This window comes from Pseudopodoces humilis, chromosome 15 (genome assembly GCF_049639895.1).
Source record: "Pseudopodoces humilis isolate 2021_Gansu_Grassland_sample_001 chromosome 15, ASM4963989v1, whole genome shotgun sequence".
Lineage (NCBI taxonomy): Eukaryota > Metazoa > Chordata > Aves > Passeriformes > Paridae > Pseudopodoces > Pseudopodoces humilis.
The window spans coordinates 11,469,122-11,492,952 of record NC_142214.1 but is presented as its reverse complement, the minus strand read 5'-3'; the positions used below and the strand labels follow the sequence as shown (position 1 = coordinate 11,492,952).

At 40.5% G+C, this 23,831-nt stretch overlaps 1 protein-coding gene across 3 annotated transcripts in view; it reads right to left on the bottom strand.

The window, feature by feature from the left end:
• Window positions 1-11,866, bottom strand: part of GAB3 (GRB2 associated binding protein 3) — a 97,739-nt gene extending 85,873 nt beyond the window's left edge. For 2 of the 3 annotated variants that reach the window (XR_001331959.2, XM_014258792.2), the window contains exon 1: window positions 11,467-11,866. Coding sequence is in view for 2 of the 3 variants with exons in the window: in XM_014258792.2 (XP_014114267.1) it covers window positions 11,467-11,538 (72 nt within the window). In the remaining variant the exon portion in view is untranslated. Of the gene's footprint in view, window positions 1-234; window positions 315-11,466 lie in introns of all 3 variants that reach the window. The other variant, XM_014258793.2, reaches the window with a different exon arrangement.
• Window positions 11,867-23,831: the final 11,965 nt, after the last annotated feature.

Genomic DNA, 23,831 nt, shown 5'->3' with positions numbered 1-23,831 from the left:
CTATCTAGCTGAAATATCTTTTTGTGGAAATTTTTATGAGTGAGATGTTACACAAAATGAACTGAAACTGTGCATATTCATATCCATTCATTGCCTCCAGTTTCCAATCAAAATCTGGTAAATGCTGCAGTTCCCACACCACATACCATCTCTCCCAGTGTCACTGGAGCTATCAGGAGCTCTGATAATAATGGCAGATCTGGGGGTTTCCACTGGGATGCAAAATCCTCCTACCTGCTTTTCTCTTCCCACTCTCTTGTTGCTGAGGACCATGGCTCTGTGCTTGATCTGCATTCAGCCAATTCATAGAAAACCTAAAGAGAAAGGCCTCGAGCTCAACTTGACATTCAAGTTCAGTGTTTAAAGGCAACAAGACATCACCAGTCCCAAGGTACTGTTGTTACTAGAAAGAAATATGCAGGAAAACAATTCAGATCATTTAAATGACCATAAATATGATCATAATGGGTTAGAACTTGCGACTACAGTTTTTAGCTTCTGGTTTCTCTCTAAGCTCCTGTTTTGCTAAAGAACATGAGGTGACATTTCTATTTCAAGGGTTTTTTTCTGATGAGTCTTAGTGCTTTGTACATGAAACCTTTTCAAAGAGGACAAAGAGGTATTCCAAGTGATTTGTGCAAACTCATAAAGGCAAATGAAAGCTTCAGATCTAACCCTCCAGTCCAACTGTGCACCTGCCTGATTCCAGCAGCTTATTAAAGCCTGTGCTTACTTGGCCTTTATGTTCTTTATGAGTGTACTTGACTCTGAAAAGAACTTTCATGCTAGACAGTATAGACTCAGTTGTGATGTAATACCATATTTTGTTACTGCTGTTAGTGTGCAGGCTCATGTGCATTTTCTTGTTATCCCAGTAAGGAGCCATGCACATTGTGCACTATGAACTAAATCTAGAGTGATTCTGCCCAACCATGTTTCCACTCAAAATAGATACTCTGACTGCAGCAACCCCAGCTGGAAGTCAGAAGTGACCAGCTGCCCTACAACAAACTGATCTTAGGCTTTATGCCCATTAATAGTATAAGGTCTTACATCTGAGTGCTTTGCTCTTAATATTTTATTCATATGCATGAATAAAATCATTACTAAAATTTACAACAATATGCTCATACAGAGATCCCAGCTCCATTTCCAAATCCAGTAAACTCAAAGAATAAGTCAAACTGAAACCTATCTGTGGGTGCACAGTGAGCACAACAGAATTAAGAGCCATTACTGCTGATGTCTTCACATAACCAAGGTTGCTAAACTACAGGCAAATCATTCCTTAGACCTGTCACTGGGGTGCATCTCTATGACTACCCTTCTCCATCACTGTGTTCTGGAAAGGACTGCACAGCTACAGCTTCACACAAGCTCCCCTTGACTCTTCACCTCCCAAACTTATGTTGCCCATTCTCTAGTGGCAAATTTCACTACAGCATCTCTGACCCCACGACAAAGTATAAGTGCCACAGTGAGGGGAGTTTGTAGTGACTGAGAGCAGCAGTGTAAATATGCTTAATCTTCATCCAGCTAACTACAGCTTATCTGAAAGCTGCCCATGTCTGCCAGGTTATGCCTTGGCACAATTTCATCCACTTTAATGATCAAGCTGTTTGCCCCAGCCAAGAGCATAGGCAAACATCCCTGCAGCCCATATGGACTACTCTAATGTGTAAACTGCTTTAATCTATCAACCAGAAAAACAAGTTTACTTATAAGTTTTAGAAGATCATTTCAAGGACCTGGAAATATAATGAAAGGCAAAGAGGTCCCTTAGGAGGACAATATAACAGAACTGCAGAAGGCATAATTCATCCTTCATTCCACTTAGCAATGCTGCTGGTTGCTGGTTAAAAATGGGCAGTGCTGAGCATATGCAGTACAGCCCTGGAACGGACAGGCTGTAGAACACTCTTCTCCCAGCTGCAGACTTCTGTGGAGAAAATGCCTGGTAAAATCTTATTCACTCTGAATAGAGATAAATCATAGTAATTGCACTTTAGAGTTTGAGAAAAATGCAGTCTCTGGCAAGGATAAAGGATCTAATGGTCCAAATGAGGGCTTGAACTCCACAGGGGATAAGAAAGCCTCTAACACCCTCTCCTTCAGTGTGAGGCTGAATACCGGCTATGGTAGAAAATAACCAATTGTAGCAGCAAACTTGTGATGAAAGTAAATAAACAACCCTGATGGAACCTAAACTACTTTTTTGTTTTCTGACACAGAAAGTCAGACACACCCCAAGGTCTAAGGCACTAGGGGTTGGCTTGGGGCAGAAAATTAGGAAAGTATCTTATTAAAATTCCCTAACACACAAAGAAATTAGAGGCCTCATATTGTGTCACATGAATAATTTGTTTATAAGTAAACATATATATTTAAAGAGAAGATCTTCCAGATTATTTATAAATCTGCTAAATTAACTCACTGCTCAGTGCCATTCCATGTCCCACCTCCTGCCAGGGAAAGGTCTGGCAGCATCCAGCTGCTCTGCTCTGCTGTGGGCTCAGAGATACTGATGCTCCCAGGAGCAGTGGTGCCAAGGGCAAGGCAGGGCCCATCAGGGCACTGTGCCTGCTCACAGCGGCGCTGGGAAGGGTGAAGGATTTGGTGCTCAAGGAACACAGCCCTGAGCTTCCAGCATCAGCCATAATATCGTGGAAATAAAATCAGAGGCCTCCCTCTGCAAGTAAGGAGGCTGTTGGGCTCGTTCCTGGGATAAGGGTGCTTCTGCCTCAGTTCACGTGGGTGGAGGGAGGGCTGGGCTATACTGTTCACCTAAGTGGTTTGCAGTGCCTCCCATTTACTGAATCACCCCTTGGAGCTTGAACTAGAGCTCCTGGTGCCAAGGTACATCAGGAGCACATAAAGGCAGGAGAGGAGGATGAAATGGCCCTGCTCTTGTGCAGGAACACAAGCCAGGTTCACAAAGATGTTCAGGTAGCTGAAACTGCAGGCAAGTACCTGGGGCTACTCACAAAGAGCCTGAGCACATTTTTGTACATCTAGTCTTTGAGAACCTGCCAGACTACCCCAAAAAGGACAATGGACTCAAATTTCCTGAGGTTTTTTTTTTTTTCCTCAAAGCTTATTCCCTCTGACAGTGAATTTTCAGCAGTCCCTGTATCTTTTGATACCTCCAAGTAACTGCTCAATTCACAGGAGTGTGAGGTGCCACTGTTTTACTATGCAAATTTGATCTTGCAAAGAACAAAGCCAAAAGGCTTAGAAATCCCAAGGTGTCATTTTTTTATACTCTGACATGCTCAGAAATTCTGTTGCAATTTCCTTCTAAGTAGTCTAGGGATAAGGAGATTGAAGAAAATAATAGGAAATAAATAAATAATTACAGATTTAATCTTTTTTTCTTTTTTATCAACATGTCCCAAATGTCACTTTTGACCCGGCTTTCTATTTCTGGCATGGACTAAACTCCTTCTATTTACTTAGCAGCCTACACACCATTATAGTAACGTAGCAACAGTAGTTTCAGTTGTGAATTTGAAAAAAAAAAAGAAAAGAAAGCAAAAAAAAAGAACATATGAACATATTAAAATTGTTGAAGCACTGCAGTCTAGTAACACTTCAATAAATGCTGCTTTTTTTTTTCTTTAAATACCAGAATTATTAAGCTTCCATTCTGCAAACCCAAAGGAGAGGGATGCACAGGGGAATCAGTGCCACCACCATGAAGCCTGTTCTTCCTATGCTGATCTGATTGTCCGCTAACCTTTATGATGTTTCAGCTTGACTATTTATCAGGCTCAGAGCAGATGAAAGCATGAGTTTGGGGAGTATTCTGAAATAATGATGGGGTTTAGCTGGTGGTTTTGTATCACTTTTCAAAATTAGTTCACCATTATTTTATAATCTATAGCTCAAGGCTGATGTGACAGTTATCTATCAAAAAGAAATATTTGAAAAACTATGAAGTGAAACAGTAACAGGAGTAATGGGAGTAACAGTCCTCTTTTCAGTTGACAGTCCAAATCTCACTGTTTTACTGGGAAAGTTAACCAGTGAAAACCTGTAAAAGTAGCCCTGGAGTCAGGGGAGGGCCCAGTGAAAACATGTTGCAAACCTTTTTTCAGTGGGAACAAAGCACTTGAAAATAATAAAGAACCTAATTCTCTGAGCTACTAGATTGCCTCTTATTTTTAAACCTAAGGCCTCAGTGAAAATGCAATTATGTTCTTTGGATGGGTTTAAAATGTTGAACTTATTAAAAATAAAACTTCTTAAGCTTGCAAAGCTTCCACTATAAATATTAGTAAACAATACAATATTGTATTTTATATATATAAATATATAAATATATAATAATATATTATTAATATAAGAATTATAATATCTATTATATATATAAATATTATATATATATTATATATATAAACACTTTTTTGTGAAGAAGTGTATCACTTCTGAAACTGTTTCTCCACTGCTACTGTAAACTCAGCTGGCATCTCTTCAGATGTTTCTTCTCCTCCCACAGTGATCTGATCAGCTCAATCACCTCTGAATGCCGGGGGCTTTTCTGTAGAACCGGCAACAGCCCCTGGAAGAGCAGCTTTACAGCAGGCACACAAAGCCGGCTTTCCCAGTGCTTAGAAACCCAGAACTCTGCAGTCAAAGTCAAAGTTCGTGGATTTACTGCTCAGTTTGTAAAGTATGCAAGTAAAACATACTTCATGCTTGTTCTGAACTATTGGCTTCTCCTTGACATGACCAGTTTGTGTCAGCTTGAAAAAATGACTCCACAACTGCAAAGTCCTTGAACTTCTACAAACAGTTTGCAAGTCTGGTATGTAAAAACAGATTGTTCACAAACTACATGCTCTGCTGACATTACAACAGTTGCAAAGTTAGAAAGGGTCCCCTTATGGCCATTATTCTGTCCAACAGAAATGTGAATACATAACCCATGGTCTCAAGACTTGAGAGTCACAGGATGAATATTTATCACTAACAGCCCTCACATAAAGTATTGTCTTTTAAAAAAAAAATGTCAAAACTGAGCCAAAAGCTTTCATATGACAATCTAAGTTCAGTTTAAATTAACACTTTCATTTAAGTAATTTCAAATTCATACTAATAACAACATTGTACTGCCTTTCTGTAAAATGCTCTATGAAAAGGGATCCTGGATAACTGAAATGTGAAACTGTTCATGGCTTTTGTGGAAAGCTACAATGCTGTTTTGACTGCAGGGGTCAGGTGGGGTTTTTGGCATCAGGAGGGAAGGGAATAACAAAATCTCTAAGAAATCTCTTTTCTCATTCTAACAATTACAAAGCTATGAATGAATTAGCCTCAGAAAGGGAGTATTTTTCTGGCACAAAGACTAGGCATCAGTTTTGGTTTATTTTGAATACTAAGCTGCAGCAGATTTTAAAACTGAGTTTTGCATGGCTATGTGTGTGTTGGCTTGTTTGTTTGCTTATTTTCCTGATGCATCACAAACTGAAACAAGTCAAGGATATTATTGTAAACCAGAAAAAAATTTAGAAGTTAAAGTATTTCATTTTATTTAACAATTAAATGAGAGAGCAAAAAATGTATTTTCTTTGAATGGATATAATGTTTTGACATGCAAATTTTATTTCAAAACCAGCATTTTTTCATTGTCTTATCACATTACTAATTAATTTCTAAATCAAATAAAAATCAAACAAAAAAACCAAATAAAATTACTGTTTTTCTAATGAGTAACATTTTAGGAATAAACTTGTTCCTTTCCCTAAAAACCGGTCAAATTTTTATAACAAATATTCATAGAATTTTAATTCGTCATTGTTAGGAGTAATGTGTTTATCCATATTTCCATAGATTCCGTGTTACAACAAAGACTTCACTGAAGTATGACTTGCAATGCATTTTTTTCTGAGCCATGTTTGACCGCATCACTCATTTAATTACCACTCGAGTTAACATTTCCTTCTCTTTTTCAAACTAGCATGTTTTTTAAGGATCTATTTTTGAATTCAAAGACATGATAACTTGTGTGTTTCAATTTTGAACAGAAACCAATAGCTGTACATTCCTGTGCACTGCAAATACGCAGTCAAAGATTAACCTGGGGCTTCAGTACTATTACGGCTCCACCCAAATAAATAGTTCAAGAGAAATTATTCTGATACACAGGTTGCCAAGAACAGCAGTATTTTTTAGAAATTATTTCTTTCTTAGAAGTCAACCTATCTCATTAAACATTGCAATTAAACTATCAAAACATTGTTAAAATGGAAGAAAATAGTCTAGAATAAACAACATTTAACCTACCAAAATAAGGTCTGATTTGCACATAGTTAATTACAAATGTTTAATTCCAGTGATGAAAACTCCTCCCTAACATAGTCTGCTATTATTTTACTAGTGAGATCAATTTGTACAGGATTTCATAGAGAAGGGAACATGTAGACTGTCACACAGGAGCTTCTGTTTGAAAGCCTTTATTTTCTCAAAATTCAGTTATTTTTTAATATACAAACCAGATCGATATAACATACACTGAATTTTAAAATGAAGTAACAACAGAAAAAAACAGGCACAAACCTTACAATTGGAATGAGCTAAAAGGCTCTGACAACTTTCTGCACCCCATGTGACTCCTATTTCCACCGAGCCTATGAACCACAGTTACAAAACCTGCACAAATTGGTTAAATAAACTCAGGGAGCTTGAGATATTTATTCTAGGAAAGTATGAAAGGTGGTCAGAATTCTCTGTTCAAAAGGGACAGGACTCAAAAGGTGAGGCTTTGTAAGAAGCATTTGGAAATAAAAGACTTAATGATAAAAATTAAATTTCTGTTTCTTCTTGTTAGTATTTTTCAGAAACTTCCCCCAAACCCCAAACCAGCAGAAGAATTAGCCTTACAGAGCACTTGGGGATTTCTTTCAGGGGAGGGTGGTGGTGTCCTCTGGTGAGAGCAGCCCAACGCTGGATCAGAGAGCAGAGGCTCTCCATCCCACCTGCCCTTTGCAGTGCTCTGCAACTCCTGTTCCTATTACTTGAGCAAACTCTTCCATAATTCTACTTTACTTTTTCTTCTTAGTAACTTCCTGTTTGTTCTCCTGATAAATGCCAGAACTTCAGCTAAAAATGGAGAAGTAGCCTAGATTCTCTTATCTTCTAAACCCCCAGCCTTGGTGTGCTGCGGTTGGGTCCTGGCAGATCCCCTAACGGTCAGAGATGTTGGGCTGGGCTCTGCTGTGTCCTCCTGGCAGCACTTACTGCCCCACACACAGACATAGCAGCAACAAACACTGCTCCACCAGCTTTTGCCATAGGGTACATTAATTTATACCTCTATTTGTCTTCTCAGACCAGACACTCCAAGAAGTGTGGTAGGAAGAAAAAGGCTATATTTTATAATATGGGGTCCATTTGAGACTCTAGTTCTAGAGATGCTGACAAGGAATTTTGATTTTTAACAATGTTTGAAGAAATGAGTCACTCAAGTAAAGTGGGAAACTTACCCTTTTTTGAGCAAGTGGTCTTCCCTCATCAATTTTATAGTACTGAAGATTAAAAATAGCTCTTCAGCTGGGGTACAGCTGCACAGTGTTGACTTAAATGGAACTGCAGTGACTCACAACAGGCAAGTATCTGTATATGGCCCTTTACTACTGCAAACCACTTAACACTAACAGCCAGTAAACACTGGAGCTACCACTGCTGTTCCACACTGGTGTGTCAAACAATGGGACAAACAATTAGCTGTGTGTTAAAAATCCCATCTCCTTGTCAGCACATGAGCAATGTGTCTTCTCAATAGCACTCGTCTCTTATTTCATTAGACATTCTCTGGGCCTTCTTCTATGTTGTTTTTCCTTTCATCATGATTTTTTGCACTGGCTGTGTTAAGTCCTTTGTTTTTCAAGGCCATTAAACCATTTTTTTCTTCCACCTCCTCCAATAAATAAATAGCAAATAATAACAGTCAGTGATCAGATATATTTCCACATGAAAAGTATCAAGGAGACAGCTACTCAATGCTGACATTACAGAATTGGGATGGATGTACTCAGCATCAATATAAGGAACTGTGAAACCCATCAGATTTGAAGCATATTCCCCCAATTCATCTAATTTCCTACAGAGGCTGGTATTCACTGATCTGCTAACATCACCAGCAAAAAATCTTCAGTGCATTTTCCTCCTGAGGGGCTGAATGTCAAGCTATGACTGATACTTAATATTTTTGGTCTAGAGCAGGATGGACTTTACCTCCATCACCACCACTATTTAGTTTTTGTTAGCAGCTTCTTCCTCTCTGTCTCCTGCCACATACCTAGCTTCTCCCCAGCTTTGGCTGTTCCCTGGCACCCCTCAGGCCCATGCAGACCTGGTTGATGAGAAAAGCTGAAGCCAAGTGGGGAAATGAAAGCAGCACAGCTTTTGGGTCACACTTAGAGGACAAAGAACTGCAACACACACCAGATACTCTCCTGGGAGACTCCTTGCACAACTGCCTCTATAGATAGGCTGACATGGTGGTTTCATGGTTCAAGTATCAGATAGAGAGAAAAGCATTGTCGATGCTGTTAAATCACTATTGGAGTATTTGCCTGCTGTAGCAAAGCTCCTGTGCTTTCTAATGAATTCCTTGTGTTTAGCACTAAATTCTCTGTTTTTTCAGAAAGTTAACACATGGGTAATTAATCTCATGTTCGTTTCCTGCACATGCAAGATAGCAGCCTTTGTTAGGGAATGATAAGACACTTCTAAGAATAGTGCTACTAAGAGCATTGGCTTTGTAAAACATTACAGGAAAAATATAGACTCTTAACACCTGCTTTTCACTTTTAAAGTTTTGAAAATAATGTTCTGCTTACCTAGAGGCAAATTCTGACTTGCTTATGCATAGAAAACCTAATTGCTTTCATCAGAAAACAAATATAAATCAAGGTATACTTTGGTCTTTAGGCTCTAGTCTTGGAAAGATTAATTTTTTAAATTTTATAAACACTGCAAATATTCCCAGTGGCTTCATCAGGACTATTGCAGTTCCCAGTCTCACAACCTGAATTCATTGCTTTGTCTGATCTTTTAACCACATATTCCACTGAAATGTAATGGATTTTCTTAGTGACATATGTAATAGATGAAGGATTAAGAATTTATCTGTGTGTAAAACACGGGACCCTCAGGTCAGACCTTACAAAGGCCGGATGCTGAACTCAGGAAAATGTAAACTGGAAGACAACCCCATGAGAGCAAATGAGGCTGGGCAGTGCACAAGAGGTCCAATGAGCAGCAGGCCAAGCTGGCACTTGAAGCTCCTTGGAAGCATCGGCTTAGACCATGGGCTTTTCCAGTTGAAAACAAAGGGTGGTGTTGAACTCGGGGATTGGATTTATGTATGTTGTCAGTTCAGAATCAGAGCCAACACTATTCTCCTGTAAGCGGTTGACACTTGACACCTACTGAAGTCAGTTAAACAGTCATTGTTTTAAAGCTCTGTTGTTTTTAAGCAGCCACTGTGGTTCAGCCTGAGCTATCTGCTACCCCAGTGCAAGATGCACGTGCTGCCATGCTGGTGAAACTCTACGAAAACTAGGGGAAAAGTAGTTTACAGCAGGTGAGAGACAATTTCCATTTGGTTTGCAGCATCCACTGTGTAACCAGTCATATGAGAAAAAACATTAAGCATTGCTGTACTTGCAGCAGATTTCTTTCTGCTTTATTAAGGACAAAGGACTACCTTATCCTCCTAACCAGAAAACAAAGCTTAATCTGGAGAGATCTGGCTAATCTAGTGGTTGATATTTGGAGAATAACATAGACCAAATTTCCCCTGCTTTTGTAGCGCAAAATCTGAGCCGAGCAGTCTGCAAGCAGCCTTGTGAGCTGATCAGAGCCCCTGTTGTGACTATTATCTTGACTGTATAATGGGGGCTTTCAGATCCCAGCTTTATCACATTCTGTTTTCTCTACTTTGCCCTTTTATGAATATTGAGTCATCAAAAGTAGCTTCACTGACAGAGTTACTAATGATACCAGCTGGGTGAATCAGAGGCTCTTACACTGTGTCTGCCATACAGTGCCTATTAGTATACTCGTTTCAAAATATAGCAAAAATGAGATGCCCATAATTTATTTGCAGCTCCTGTGAGACACATCATAGTGGTTATTTTAGAATTGGAAAATGCTAACTGAATAAACCAAATATTCAGCAACTTCACTGCAATACTGTGGTCTACAGGAAGAAACTCTAGATTAGAATAAATTAAAAATAATTCCATCATCAGTAAATTATTTCTTCTATTCAGTAAACTATTTCTTTGGCTAGTTTTTAGCCAAAGAAAAAATACACTACCAAATTATATCCACCATATTCTTCCACAAGACAGTTATGCCTCATATTATGAGGAAAAGCTAACATCAGCACTCCAGAGAAAATGCTGATAAACAGAAGTGAATATGACAAATGATGTAAGCTGTGTATATGGCTTGGAGCGCTAGAGACACGGCCAGTGGCAACCTTCGAGTATGGTGCAGAGCTCTAGGGGAAGTCAGGTTAGAAGGCCATGACTCAAACGGCTAATACCAATTCCAAAAGTGTCACAGCAGAACGTAACAACATGCCTGATGAACCATCACAAATGAGTATGCAAAATGGCCCACGAGGAGCTTACGTTTTTAATGCTGTCCCAAGCAAATGCTTATGGGTTATTTATTCCTACACGGAGTGCTTTCCTTGCACCCCTGCAATGATACAGTTTCCTATGTTTGCAACACACATCCTTTTTTTTTTTTCCCCCTCTTAATTCAGACAAACAGGCAAGCCGATAGAGAATGAAACAAGGGGCCCATAGTGCAGTTGCAGATCTCCACGCAGGGCTCGCTTCTTCTCCCCAGCCCCCTTCACCTTTCAGCTATCAGGAACTTTACAGCATAGCATCTTCTACCACCTCTTTATCTCAGACCAAAAAGCTTTCTGAAGCTTTCTGCTAACAACTGCATCTGGCATTGGTAAATAAAACTATTTTATATGTTGCCTGTAGCAATTGTCATAGAAATTACAGAGCATCTTAACAAAGCCAAGCCTCAGAATTTAAATTTTTAGAATTTTGGCTATTTGGGTCTCCCCCCCCGCCTTTCTTTTTAGGGTGTTCTTGTCCGTCCCTGGAAAAGTGACATCTGCAATTCTATTACAACAATTCTGTTAGTTACAGCAACGTTAACTGAAACCGAAATGTGGTTTTTAACCTAAAATATGTTGCATAACAGCTGAAGTACTATAATCTTAAAAGCCGAGAAAGGTTAATTCCAGAGGGCACAAGAATGGCGTTGGAAACTAAAATACTCCATAAGCGCATGGACTTGGAAGTCTTTTTGTTCTGGTCCAAGGCGAAGCCGAAGCGGGCGAGAGATCTCAAAGGAAGAGTAAGACAGCGAGCGCATGCCAAAATACCTTTACCGAGAAAAAGATATCAGCAAAGCGTCTGCACTTACGTATCTCTTGAGTTTCTTCTCGGGGGGTGATTTGATAAGCCATCCGGTGCAAACCACGTCCCCCGAGCTCATCTTCCCCCTGGGCGCGGGGTGGCGGAGCGGGAGCCAGGGTGCGGGCTGCCTGTGCGTGTGTGCTTGTTACGTGCGCGTGTGCGTGCGGGTGTGTGTCCGTCCGTGCGTGTGTGTGCGCTGGTGTGTGCTGGGATGTGTGTGCGTGTGCCTGTGCGTGCCGTGTCCGCCCGTGTGTACGCCGGTGTGTGCGAGGCTGGTGTTTTGTTCCCAGCCAGTTGGCACCCGCAGCAATCGGCTTCCTTCAGCTGCGCTCTGCTGCGGCTCCAGCCCGCGGAAGAAGTCATGACATTGATCACTGACACGGCCAGCCCTCCCTCCGCCGCCAGCACAATGCAACACACCGAGCACGTGATGGGCGGCCGGGGCTCGCCGCCGCCGGCAATGACACCCCCGCCAGCGACACCCCCGGCAGCGGGCGGCTCCCGCGCACGGCCGCACATCGCTCCGGATAGCCCGGCCCTGCACCTCGGGGATGCTGGCTGTCCCTGCCCGGCGGAGGGGGGTGGGCGAGCCCGCGGGTGAGCCGTGTGAGCGCCGGAGGCAGCGGTGACTGCGGAGGTCCCCGTCAAGTACCGTGGAGACTCGGCACGAGAAGGGTTCTGGCCGGAGCGGGAGGCAAAACCAGCGCCGGTGGGGTCAGTCCCCACTGAAACCTCCACTACAGCTTCTAACATCTAACAAAATGGATTAGTCAGTGGATTTTGCAGTTTTTTCAGTAGCATTTAGCCTCCTGTATGAATTTAATAGGAATAAACTTGATTTTTCTGCTTACATCATCACAGATATTTTAGAAACATACTTTTTCAGAAAGTGACTACAAGGGGGCTGCCACTCCACTGTCACAGCTAAAAAATACACCCACAGAGTGCCTAATATTGCTGATATACTTGTAGTTTGTGCCTCTTGCCAGAGTGGGAAACTCTTGCCTTTTCAAGGACAGGGCAGTCTGTGTTCATTTTTCAGAAGACTTTTAAACTCTGACTTACTTAAATTGGACACAGTGGTTCTTCACTGATTTCACAAGTCTGTTATTTCAGAGGAATCTCATGTGCCCCTGGCCAGGCACAGCACTTGCTGTGTAGTCTGGCTCTGCAAGGTGTGATCAGCACTAGCAGGCCCATGAGAGAGTTTAATGTGTTCACAGAATTTTTCAGGTCTCTGCAGGGGCTCTTTGGCAGGGCGGGCAGTGTCACTTCTGGATTCTCACAAACTAGAAACGTGGTAGTGTTTTTCAAGTTTTTAAGAAAAAATGTGATTGAAACATGTATTTATTATAACTAATATAGCATGTACTGTAAATGGCATAACTGTATAAAGGTAGGCCCTATGTAAATTCATATAAAAATATAAATAAATCTGTACAAACTCATAGATTCCTGTTGCTAGTGCTTCACACTATCACAGGTCTCAAAAGAATCGTAGAATAAATGAAAACCATCATGAATAAACTATGAACATATTTCAAATGTGCTCTGACATTTTTAGATATGTTTTTATTTGAAAATGGGTCTCATGCAGTCTTGCAGTATTATTTAATTCCCTACCTTCTATTCTACTACCACCTTCACTCAGCTCCATTTGTCCATTATCCACAGTGATGTTTTAAGAACTTCACACGTTTAATAGCAGGTTTGTGAACAAGGCTTTGTAACACTTCTTCTTGGAGAGATATATACCCAGCCATGGAACTTATTAAGGGAAGGAACTTACTTTTCTTCCCTATGTGACTTGCCTGTGTCACCCTGACAGATACAGTTGCCTTAAACAAAAAGCCTTAAAATGTCCAAATGTCAAAATAAAATGTGTTGGGATACACTTCATTTGTTATCCCTGCACTGTCCTAACAATATCCATTTTTTACTGGATCATCCTTCAGACAGATGGCTTCCCTTGTGCAGTTGCATAACCACTTGTAGAAAGGCAGCAGAGGGAATGGGAAGGGGGAAAGGACAGGGGAAAAAGGAGCCTGGGCTACTGTAAAATGTTTTAAGGTTTTTTTTTAAAGGTCGGGATTAATGAGCGTTTGAGAGACGGTTTTTGTGTTTGGACTTAGTTGATTGTTTTTTTATTTATATTACATTCTTACAGACAGTTCATTTACACACTAAGCTAAGAGTCTAGAAAATAAAGCCTTAAGTATTTTTCTTTAAAGCCTTTTAAGTGTTAACTACCTAATTATAAAATGCCAACTAACTTATTTTTACATATAACGTAATAACTAAACACTCATGTTCCCACACTGGGGATTTTTCTATCTAATCACACAATATTACTAAAATACATGAAGAAGAAAGTAAAAGAACACGGCAAGTTAATGCTTTAAAACTTACATTTTGTTGCATATATGTGACTATATTCTCAAAACCTTAAAGTTTAAATTTTCCACTAAGTGTTAAAACTTCTATTTAAACTACACACTTATAGTTTTAGTTCTATTTATCAATTTTAGAAGCTTTTTCTATAACCTCAGGTCAAACACAGTGTTCTCTTGTAGGTCTGCGCCTGTCAGCAAAGAAAGTATAAAATTCATTGTATCTAAGGTTCCAACAGGGTACCAAATGAATTTAAACATTGTATAGCAGACCACAGCCTGAAGGAGATCTCTGGCTCTGTCTTTCCTGTGGTCAGTGATAATGCTGCTTAAATCACCAGCTGTCCCCATCCTTGTCCTTGCACTTCTTCCATCTCCTTCGCCGTGCAGACATGATGTGTGTCTACATGAGGAACTGAATCACAAACCTGACTGTCTGGAAAAGAATGAGTCAAAAAAATAGAGAGATTATTTTCCAGTTGTATCAGGACTAGTTTCCTGATCTGATAAATGCTGTGGCCTGCAATAGCATGTACCTTATCAAGGGAGGGGGTGATGCAGGGGCAATAAGAAGAAATCAGCAGTTTCTTAAATTGGCACTTCTGCCCAAAATCTGCCTGCTGAGTGGTAGCCATGGTGACAGGGAGGGGTGCAGTGATTCTGTTCCCTGCTCGATGTGCCACTCCTCTGTCAGACAGACCCTGTCCTCTGAAACTGCTCAAAAGGCTCAGCTGCCTGCAAAGCACCTGCCCAGACATTTGCACTCAGCACATTCAGAATAAATAAAATCTGCTCCAGCTTACTTACGGTGCCAGTAGCCTGAGGAGAAATACAGGAAGCCATAACTAAGCAGAGCATGTGGGGGTTAACATATTTGTTATGAAAGGTGCTGTGCCTTCTTGATATTTGTGCTCCAAACATTAAAAGAGCAAATAGTTATTTTCTTACACTGACAAATTTCATTGTGCCGATAATATATCACTCATGCATGTGTTTGACAATAACAGGTTCAAAAATGAATGGTATCTCATCCTGATGGGAGAAGTGGGATTTCACTTTTGTTCTGATCCATGCAATTGATTCAACTGAAATTATTCAGCCACATTTAAATAATAAAATGATTTTCTTAAATCTATCATCATGATGGTGAATGACATGGTCTTTGTTTTAAAAATTAAACTCTACACAGTTGAAGACATATGTAGAGGGTGAACTGATGTTGGAAACAGAATGGAAAGTTCTCAATCCTTTCTTCTACTGCTGAATAGGTTTTTGTCTCCCTTCCCAAGTACATTATCCTAGAGGCGCTACCACTGTCATGGATTAGCTCAGCCTTGGCCAGTGGCATGTCTGTATTGGGGCCAGCTGGTCTTGGCTCTGTTGGAGGAAGCATCTGACTGCTTCTCATAGATGCCACCCCTGCAGCCCCTCTGTCAAAATTTTGCTACAGAAACCAACACTGCCTTCACCAGACTAACCTCAAATGTTCCACTAGCAAAAATCAGAGCTACCATGATCAATTTGACCCTGGATGTGTGTGCAGCTCACATCAGCCAGATCCCTAAGAGAATTCTCTGCTTGTCATGGAAATATTGCTATATGCCTTTCATTTCCCAACTTAAGCTATGGATTTTTCAGAGCAAAACAACAGTTGACTACTAATAAAGCAGAAGAGAACAAAATGGCTACTTGCATTGATGGGACTTGACAGACCCCTGATAGAAATTAAGTCTCCTATTTAAGCTTATCCATTTCCATGTTGCACAGAAACTGGTGGTGTTATTATTGAGAGTAGTAAAAGTTCTTATTTCCTTGTGCACAAATGGATAATCAGGATGGAAAAAAACCAGAAGGATTTATTTCATTCACAAATTTATAGGTATAAAAGTAGAAAGAGGTCCCAAAGTTATCTCAACTGATATAGCGACTGATCCCTGTCTACATATGGAACTTGCACCACGCTTACTCAGCAGAATGCTAACATGCCTCTGCAGCATCCTGTCAGCAAGCAGAAAAGCCCAGTGCCACAAAAAGACATGACACAGTATATATATTCCAGCTGTTCCTGACAGCTCCCCCTGCAGACAAGTTTTTCACTCTCTCTCCATTCAAAAGGACAAATTTAGCAAAGTCATAGGATAATTCAGCCCCTGCTCTTCCTTTCAACAGCCTGCCCTCACCATCAGACCAAATCAGGTCTAATGGAGGAATGCACACAGATCCTCAAAGAGACATGATTTGTTGCTGTTGTTTAAACAATTATCTATCAAAATTTGAACATGACCACAGGCCCAGGGTGATGCTGACCTGTCTGCACTGTGCTGTTTGATTGATGAATATATTCTGCCTGGTTTATGCTCTGTCACCCCGGGCCCTTGGTGGCAGTGACAACACATGAGCAGACACCTGATTTTGGAGCCATTGTGAAAACAAAAAAAAACCCCAGACAAACGTTGGTGCTGTTTTGCTCCAGGAAGTGTATGAACTATGTAAGCTGCATGTGGGTACGGCCTTTATTGTTGTGGACAGGGCAGAATCTAATTTTACCAAAAGCTTTCATGACACATAGGGAAAACTCTGTCAATCCCTTTCAGAAAACAGACCAACGCCCTCTGGCACTAACCTCCTCTGCCAAAAAGAGCAGGCATCCAGCATCTCATAGGAAAGTCTCCTGTTTAGGAAAGTAACTGGTGGAAGACTAGTGTTCTGCTGAACAGTGCATTTATTTGCAAATGTAAAACTGTCTTTTTCTGAAGTGGAAGTTGCAAAAAACAGGCTCACTTTGGTTTAAACCTCTACCCTGACTCTTTTGCCAGATGGAAAGGTTTCTCTCTTTTCTGTCATCCACAAAAGCATGCAGTAAAAATTGTGGATTTTCTAATTTTCAGCTTCTGTTTGCAGACTGATTAACAATTTTATGATGTCCACACAGGTGATTAAGTAAGTCATGGATGTTCCTTTCTACATGTGAATCAGCAGCAAACATTTTGTGAGGATTTCCTCATGGGGTAACAATATTACTGGCCCCTCAAGGTCAGCAAATAATCCTTGCAGTTGAGTGAGCAGATACAAAGGCTTTTTTAAAGATCCAAAATTTCTGTTTTAATTGTCCTAGTTACTTTTATGAGTTAAGAAAAATCTACTACATTTTTCATACACATCACTACTCAGCTGACATGTGAGCTTTATACTATATATGTACATATACTACTTTATATGGTGATTTGAAGGCGTTTACCTTCTTTTCTTTATTAAAGGAATGCAAAATAATCTATTTGACATCAAGATTATGATATGTCTCTTCCAGATCAGAAATAACAAATCATTATCTGAATTTTAATATCCTGAAAGTGAGGATTTGCTGAAACCAGTTTACTCCAGACTATCTGGAGCAGCCTGAAGTTTGGATGTGAAGCTTAAAGAAGGGTCTCAGGTAGGTCATAAGAAACAGATGGAAAAAGAAGTCTGTAGTTTTATGTTTAGATGAAAAAATATCTATCTAGCTATTTTCAGACTCATAAATGTGGCAGACTCACCATGAAGTGCAGGATGGATCTCAGCTTCCCCCAAATAGTCCTGCTGAGACCAGAGAACACTCGAGTGATGAGAAAATGAACCTAGGAAAATTAACAGAGGATACTCCCTGCTTCTATTCTCTAGATTGCCCCAAAATGCCTGAGAATAAATAGGAACCCTGCCTGTTACACTTGGGACAAATTTTCCTGCTGATGGCAGAACTGTGAGTGAGAGACCTTCCCACTCTAAGCAATTAACTATGTTTAATTATGATGGAATAGAGCAGAATATAGCAAATAGAGCATAAATCAATACACAAAAATACAGCAAACAGACCAGATTTCTGAACTGTGTAAAAGGTTGCTCTGTGTGAAGAATGTCAATGCAGGAAAGAAGGCATTGTTTTGATGGCAGCTGTATGTTTGACACTTACAAAAAAGGAAGAATCAGTACAGGATGAGGAAGAAAGAAGGCCCAGGCATTCAGAGAAGCAAAATAGCAGAAAAAAAAAAAAAATGGACAGCAAGGGGAAAAGTAGACACATATCCAATGTGGACTAGGATAAACTGCTTTTGTCTAACAGACCCCTCAGCAGAAATGGATAGTACTCTGGAAAATATAATAGCTTCAGTCTAGTAGTTTTTCACAGTGTGCAGATGTTTACAAGTAAAAATAGATATAAAGGACAAGATTAAAAGTATTTTCACAGCAGAGTAAAGCCTGTGGTAACTGAAGTGATGGCTTTTGGCTTACGGAATGCATCTGCCATGTTTACAAGGCTAAGTCAGGAAGTACTTTGCATTCTTTTGTGCATTTCCTGAATTTAAAGGAAATCCTGTGCATGCTAAAACCTTTAAAAAAGAACTGTTATGTTTACAAATAATCTGTGATCAGTGTGAAATCAAACCCACACGCTCTTGGTTAAGAGAGAGAAAATTTGTTTTGGGCAAAGAAGTAAGAGAATTCTTTGTGAAGAAAGAATTTCAACCATGCTTTAAGAGAATTAAAGGCTGTACTGCACCAGCCTGCTTACTGGATTCTCACAGATATTCCAAAATTTATGATACTCTGTTAAGAACAGTTTGTTTATATGTTTTCAATATTGTAAAATGACTGCATAGGTTAGGGGAGAAGAAGATGCCACTGCAGGGAGTAGCAAAATATGTTTCAGCTTTGTTTCAGTTGGAGGAAACTTTTGACAGCTTGTGCTTTGATCTAAACTCTCTTTTAAAGTGCTTTTCAGGTTGGGGACTGTCTTCTTGATACAATGCTCAGATTTTGGCAAAGTAGTAGCTTATTACAGCAGGAAGTATTTTATGACCTCCAAAGGAATCACCAATCATTGTTAAATCTAGATTACATCATTGTTTGTAGGTGGGCAAAATCTGATATTCAGGACAGAATACACAGTTGTAAAACTATTTATTAAAGCCTGGTTATGGTAGCTTAAACTGAAACAAATTAGTGTGGCTGCAATCCTACTCTGCATCTTGCTGTTGATCTGTTTTGCTTCTGTATTGGTACTGGCCCCTATGTGTGTAGGAATTGGAGTTGTTTCGTTGCACTGTTCTTAGGAAAAAAAGTAATTCTCTTCATTATGATCAATTTTCTTTTTTAGAATCTTGAACTAACCCATTGCTCACCTGCAGAAACACCAGTAACAGTGCAAGGGGTAAGGAACACAAACTGTGAGAATTCCTGGCTCTCCCAGTGTGAAAATAAACACTCAGTAAAAAAAAAAAAAAAAAATCAGCAAAAAACCTGCATGGTTGGGAAATACAGGGATATTAGAAGACTTGAGAAGACTTTCCAGTACCACAATCATAATAAAGCTCTGGCTACTAAAGCTGGATTAAAAATGCAATATTTGGATAAAGTTGTAAAAACAAAGAGTATTTGTACAGCTATCAACTCTTTGAACCAGATACAAAGGACACATTAGCTATTTTGTTATAGTTCCCAATGCTGAATGTGGTCTTTCATTTGCAAACCCTATTGGCAACACCAGAGACTCTTTGTTGGGTGAAATGAAAACTTGATACAGAAAACTGATGAGTTGAAATGAAGCCTGTATAACAAAAAATACCCAACCAACAAACAATAAAAAAACAACAACAACAAAACAAACAAAGAAAAAACCCTCACAAAACACCCAAGCAACAACAAAAAAAATCATCTTTTCTATAAGAATATTCAAGTCTATTAGGGCACATTGTTGCCAGTTACTGATGCAGAATCAGGAAGCATTTGTTTATAGCCATGAACTGAAGTGCTGTCATCTGGTTGGCCACTGCAAAGCCCTGCAGACATGGACATCCTCAGAAAAGTCACCTTCAGCAAAACCTGGCTTACAAATGAGTGGCACACAAACCAAAACCACATTTGAGCAGTATCTTCTTTATTGTAAGCTCTAGAGGGGGAGTCCTAGGCTTCTTTCGAATCCTGTGAAAAAGAAAATAATCTGGAACCCTGAAGTCAGTAAGCTTGGAGGGGAATCTGTTAATTAAGAAGTTGAATGGAACAGGGCTGCACAGGTAAGCGCAAGAATGCATGGAACTGTGCTACTGGACATATCCAAGGTTACTGGTAAAGAAATAACCTGTTACTAACAGCAATATTAAAATAGAAAGACTTGATATAAACATTTTAATCAAGATGGTAACACTGCTGCAGTCAGGGTAATGTGTGGTTACTGTGGTTGATCACATTGAGAGGCTGATGTAGGCATGGAGATAAACGTGGCAACGATTCAAGTCATCTTGCAAATATCTCAGAGATGGTTGTGTTAATTCCAGGTCCTGCTGCTTTCTGAATTATAAAGCTGTTTATTGCCCACAGTTAACATGTATTGCACAGTTGTGGTTTAAGTTCATTGGTGGTATGATTAAGCTAGAAATGACCATTGTCCTAGAAGTGGATTTTGGACTATGGCATTCAGTGGAGAGCCTCCTGAATGTGCACGCAAGAGTGAACAGATCCCAGAATAACAGGATACAACCTTCCCAAAGCCCTTCTTAACAAAACCCTTTTGCCATTCTAAGGGAAGGTGCTATATGTGAGTGATACAGTTATAGGGGTAATTAAAGAACAACACGTAAAAGATAGTTTACAAAATATTTTAAATTTTTTTTCCTATTCTTGATCAAATTAGTTTCAAGACTGAGCAGCATTCAAATCAAATAGTTCTCAGGCTGCCGGAGTAGTTATCAGGACTCCCTTGGCGAAGTACAGGTCGGTGTTGCCACCTGGTGGCACGTGACAACAGCACTGCCACTTGGAATTCGGATTTTCAAACCAGCAAAGATATACATCACAACCGATATCTAAGACACATTATATTATTTAAGCTGTTGTTTTCTACAGAATCAAGGTTTTACTGCTAACGGGAGATCACCATCCCCACGGTACCTTCACACGGTTCCATTTCACCAACACTGAGGTACCTGGAGGTGTGACTGTTGGGGGGCCAACCCCACCCGCTTTCTAAGGGGCTCAGAAGGTCTTTGAAGGCTCCTCTTTTTTCAGCAGGTGCCTACATAATCTTCTCACTTCATTTCTAGTTAGCAGCCATGGCCACTGCTCTTCAGCTGTGGTCTGAGTTACAAACCTCTCGCTACTAGTGGCCTTGCAGGGATATGGCAGATTCTTGGTGTATTGAGTTTATTTGTTCTTGTGAATTCAGCAGCCTGCTGGCTTACAGGTCCAGCACATATCAACACACACAAAGGGGCCTGTATAGCAACTTGGCCTGGAAAGTAATTCTGCAGAATACTAAGATTTATTTAAGAAGATACCCAAACCCAAACTGTGCTAGAGAAATGAAAACTGCTACTATTAGTCTCCTGTTTGGAAAAAGGTTGAGTAATCACTGTCCAAAATTTTAAAATCTTATGGAATTACATGGATAGTATATAAAAATGTCACTGGATCTGTATCTTATCAGCTCTTTACGTATTTCAGCAATGTTTAAAGGTGGGTAAGAGTGAGCCTGCATTTTATCTTTCTAAATCTGACAAGAAAACATAATTCTCATCATACAGTATGTTAAGTGGCATCTTCCTTAGTTGTGCAGAGGAGGCCTGCTAAACTGCTGCGTAGGACACCACATATTCAACCCTGCTGATTGTATCTGGCAGACTCTAAAATATGGAGTAATAAACCTGGGAAAACAAGGAGCTAATAGCTAAATCTACAACATGAACAGGACAACTAGACCCCTGCCTCCCAACACATGAAAAAAAACAACCCAGTTGGATATATTCAGCAGAATTTCTCAAATATGACTACAAAATCTAGTATACAAAGCACAAAAAAGCATTTCCTACTTTTTAAAAATAATTACTTGGATTATCATATGATAATACTGTTGTGTGACTAAGTGATTTTTTCAGCCACTGCACACAAGGAGTTCACATCATAGTCTAAGAGAAGCAGCTAAGAACATCTCTGTAAAGCAAATGAGAAGCACACAAGCAAAAAATAGCCAAAGGAGGTCTTTTATGAAAGCATCAGCTCGATTGTTTTGTACAGCATACAACGTTCCTGTGAATTTCAAGGAAAAAACAAACTGTGACAAACACTTGAGAGTGTTTTGAATAAACAGAAGCTTCAAGCATTTGAAAGTGGAGAAGGAAAGTCAGATATTAAAAGTGATTAGTGCATTATTTTCTCCAAAGGTTAAGTACCACATCTTAACTGGAATTTTTCCACCTTAGAGACTTTCTCGTAGCTAATGGTAAGCTTTGTTTTCTACAGAGCACTGCTATGAAAACCTATTTAGAGTCCTCTTTTGAAACCAGTCACATCACTCTTCTTGATTGCTCTATGAAAAAAGTACTTCCCAAAGCTTTTAAAAATAAGCCATGTGGAAGGGCTACTGCAGACGCTGTGGGCCTTGCTTTTTTGCGGATTATGTAGCATACACAGAAGGTGCTAAATAATTTGGAACAGCACTGTTACTGCTTTGCAGCTGTTTAAAAAATTAAAAAGGGGAGTATGGAGCTTAAATCTGGTATGATAGGCCATAATCTAGATACTGAATTTCAGAGTAATCAGGCAGTCATGGAAACAGTTCAGACATATGTTACTGGCACTTCACTGGAACCAATGTATAGATGGAAAAGAAGTCTCAGAAGTTTTTCTATATGCAGTGTATGAGATCTGCAATAACCCACTTGCTCAGCTTAGTTGTTGAGCTATGCAAAAAGATTTTGATAATAGCTACTGAGCTTTTTACTGGAGTGAAGTAGTGTTTTTTGCTCATTCTCCCCACTGAGCTAAGGTTTCATTGCTGCCAGTGGACAAAATGCTCACGATACTGCCTTTGTAAGTAAACCCCAGGTAACACGGCTGATTTGGAGCTATATTTTTCAAGTCTACCAGCTCAAGGACTGTTTTGGGATTCTTTAGCAATATGAACAATGTTACAGTGCAGCAGCTGAAAATCTGAATGTCTTGCATGGACTTATGTGGACTTGCATGGAAATAGGTATATCGCCAGTAACTAAACTGAGTGGCTTCATTATTGCAATTTTCAAAAGAAATGTGCAAACACTGCTGAATTTAAAATTGCCCAGAAAGAAAAGAAAAATCCTGTAAGCTATTTTTGCTTTGTGAACTCTACTAGTACCTCTTAGCCCTGCAGATGCTTACAGATTTTCTCTCTGGTACCACCTGAGGCAGTTTAGGAAAACACACTTGCCCTTTGGAACAGGGTTTGGAACTGCTGGGCTGAATCCAAAGCACCGAGGGCAGCATATTGAGGGATGGGATCCTGCCCCTCTGCCCTGCTCTTTTGAGACTCTCACCCAGCCCTGGGGTCCCCAGCATGACATGGACACGTTGGAGTGATTCCAGAGGAGGCCATGGAGGTCGTTTGGAGGCTGGAGCACCTCTGCCGTGGGGAAAGGCTGAGATGGGGCTGCTCAGCCTGAAAAGGAGGCTCTAGGGAGATATAGCCTTTCAGTTCTTAAAGGGGGCTCATGAAGGAGGGAGAGCAACATTTTACATGGGCAGACAGGACAAGGGGGAACGGTTTTAAACTGAGATTTCGATTAATTACTTGTAAGAAATTCTTTAATGTGAGGGTGGTGAGGCACGGGCACACGTTTCCCAGAGAAGTTGTGGCTGCCCTTGGATCCCGGTAAGTGTTAAAGGCTAAGTTGGATGGAGCCTGGAGCAACTTGGGAGTGTTAAGTGTCACTGCCCATGGCAGGAGGGCGGACCCCAAACCAGTCTGTGGTATTATGCAGCGGCCCTGGCCACGTTCTCACTTGAGAACTGCGGTGTCACTCGGGAAGAGGGGAGCAGCAGAGCCGCCGATCCCCACGTCAGGCCCGGACCGAGCGGCACGCGCTACCCGGGCCTGCACCATCCGCCTCGGGCGGCGCGGGAAGCGCGAGTGCGGCCCAGGCCCGCGGAGGTATCGCGAGAGTCGCGCGGCGAGGACCGGGAGGAGGGGCGGGAC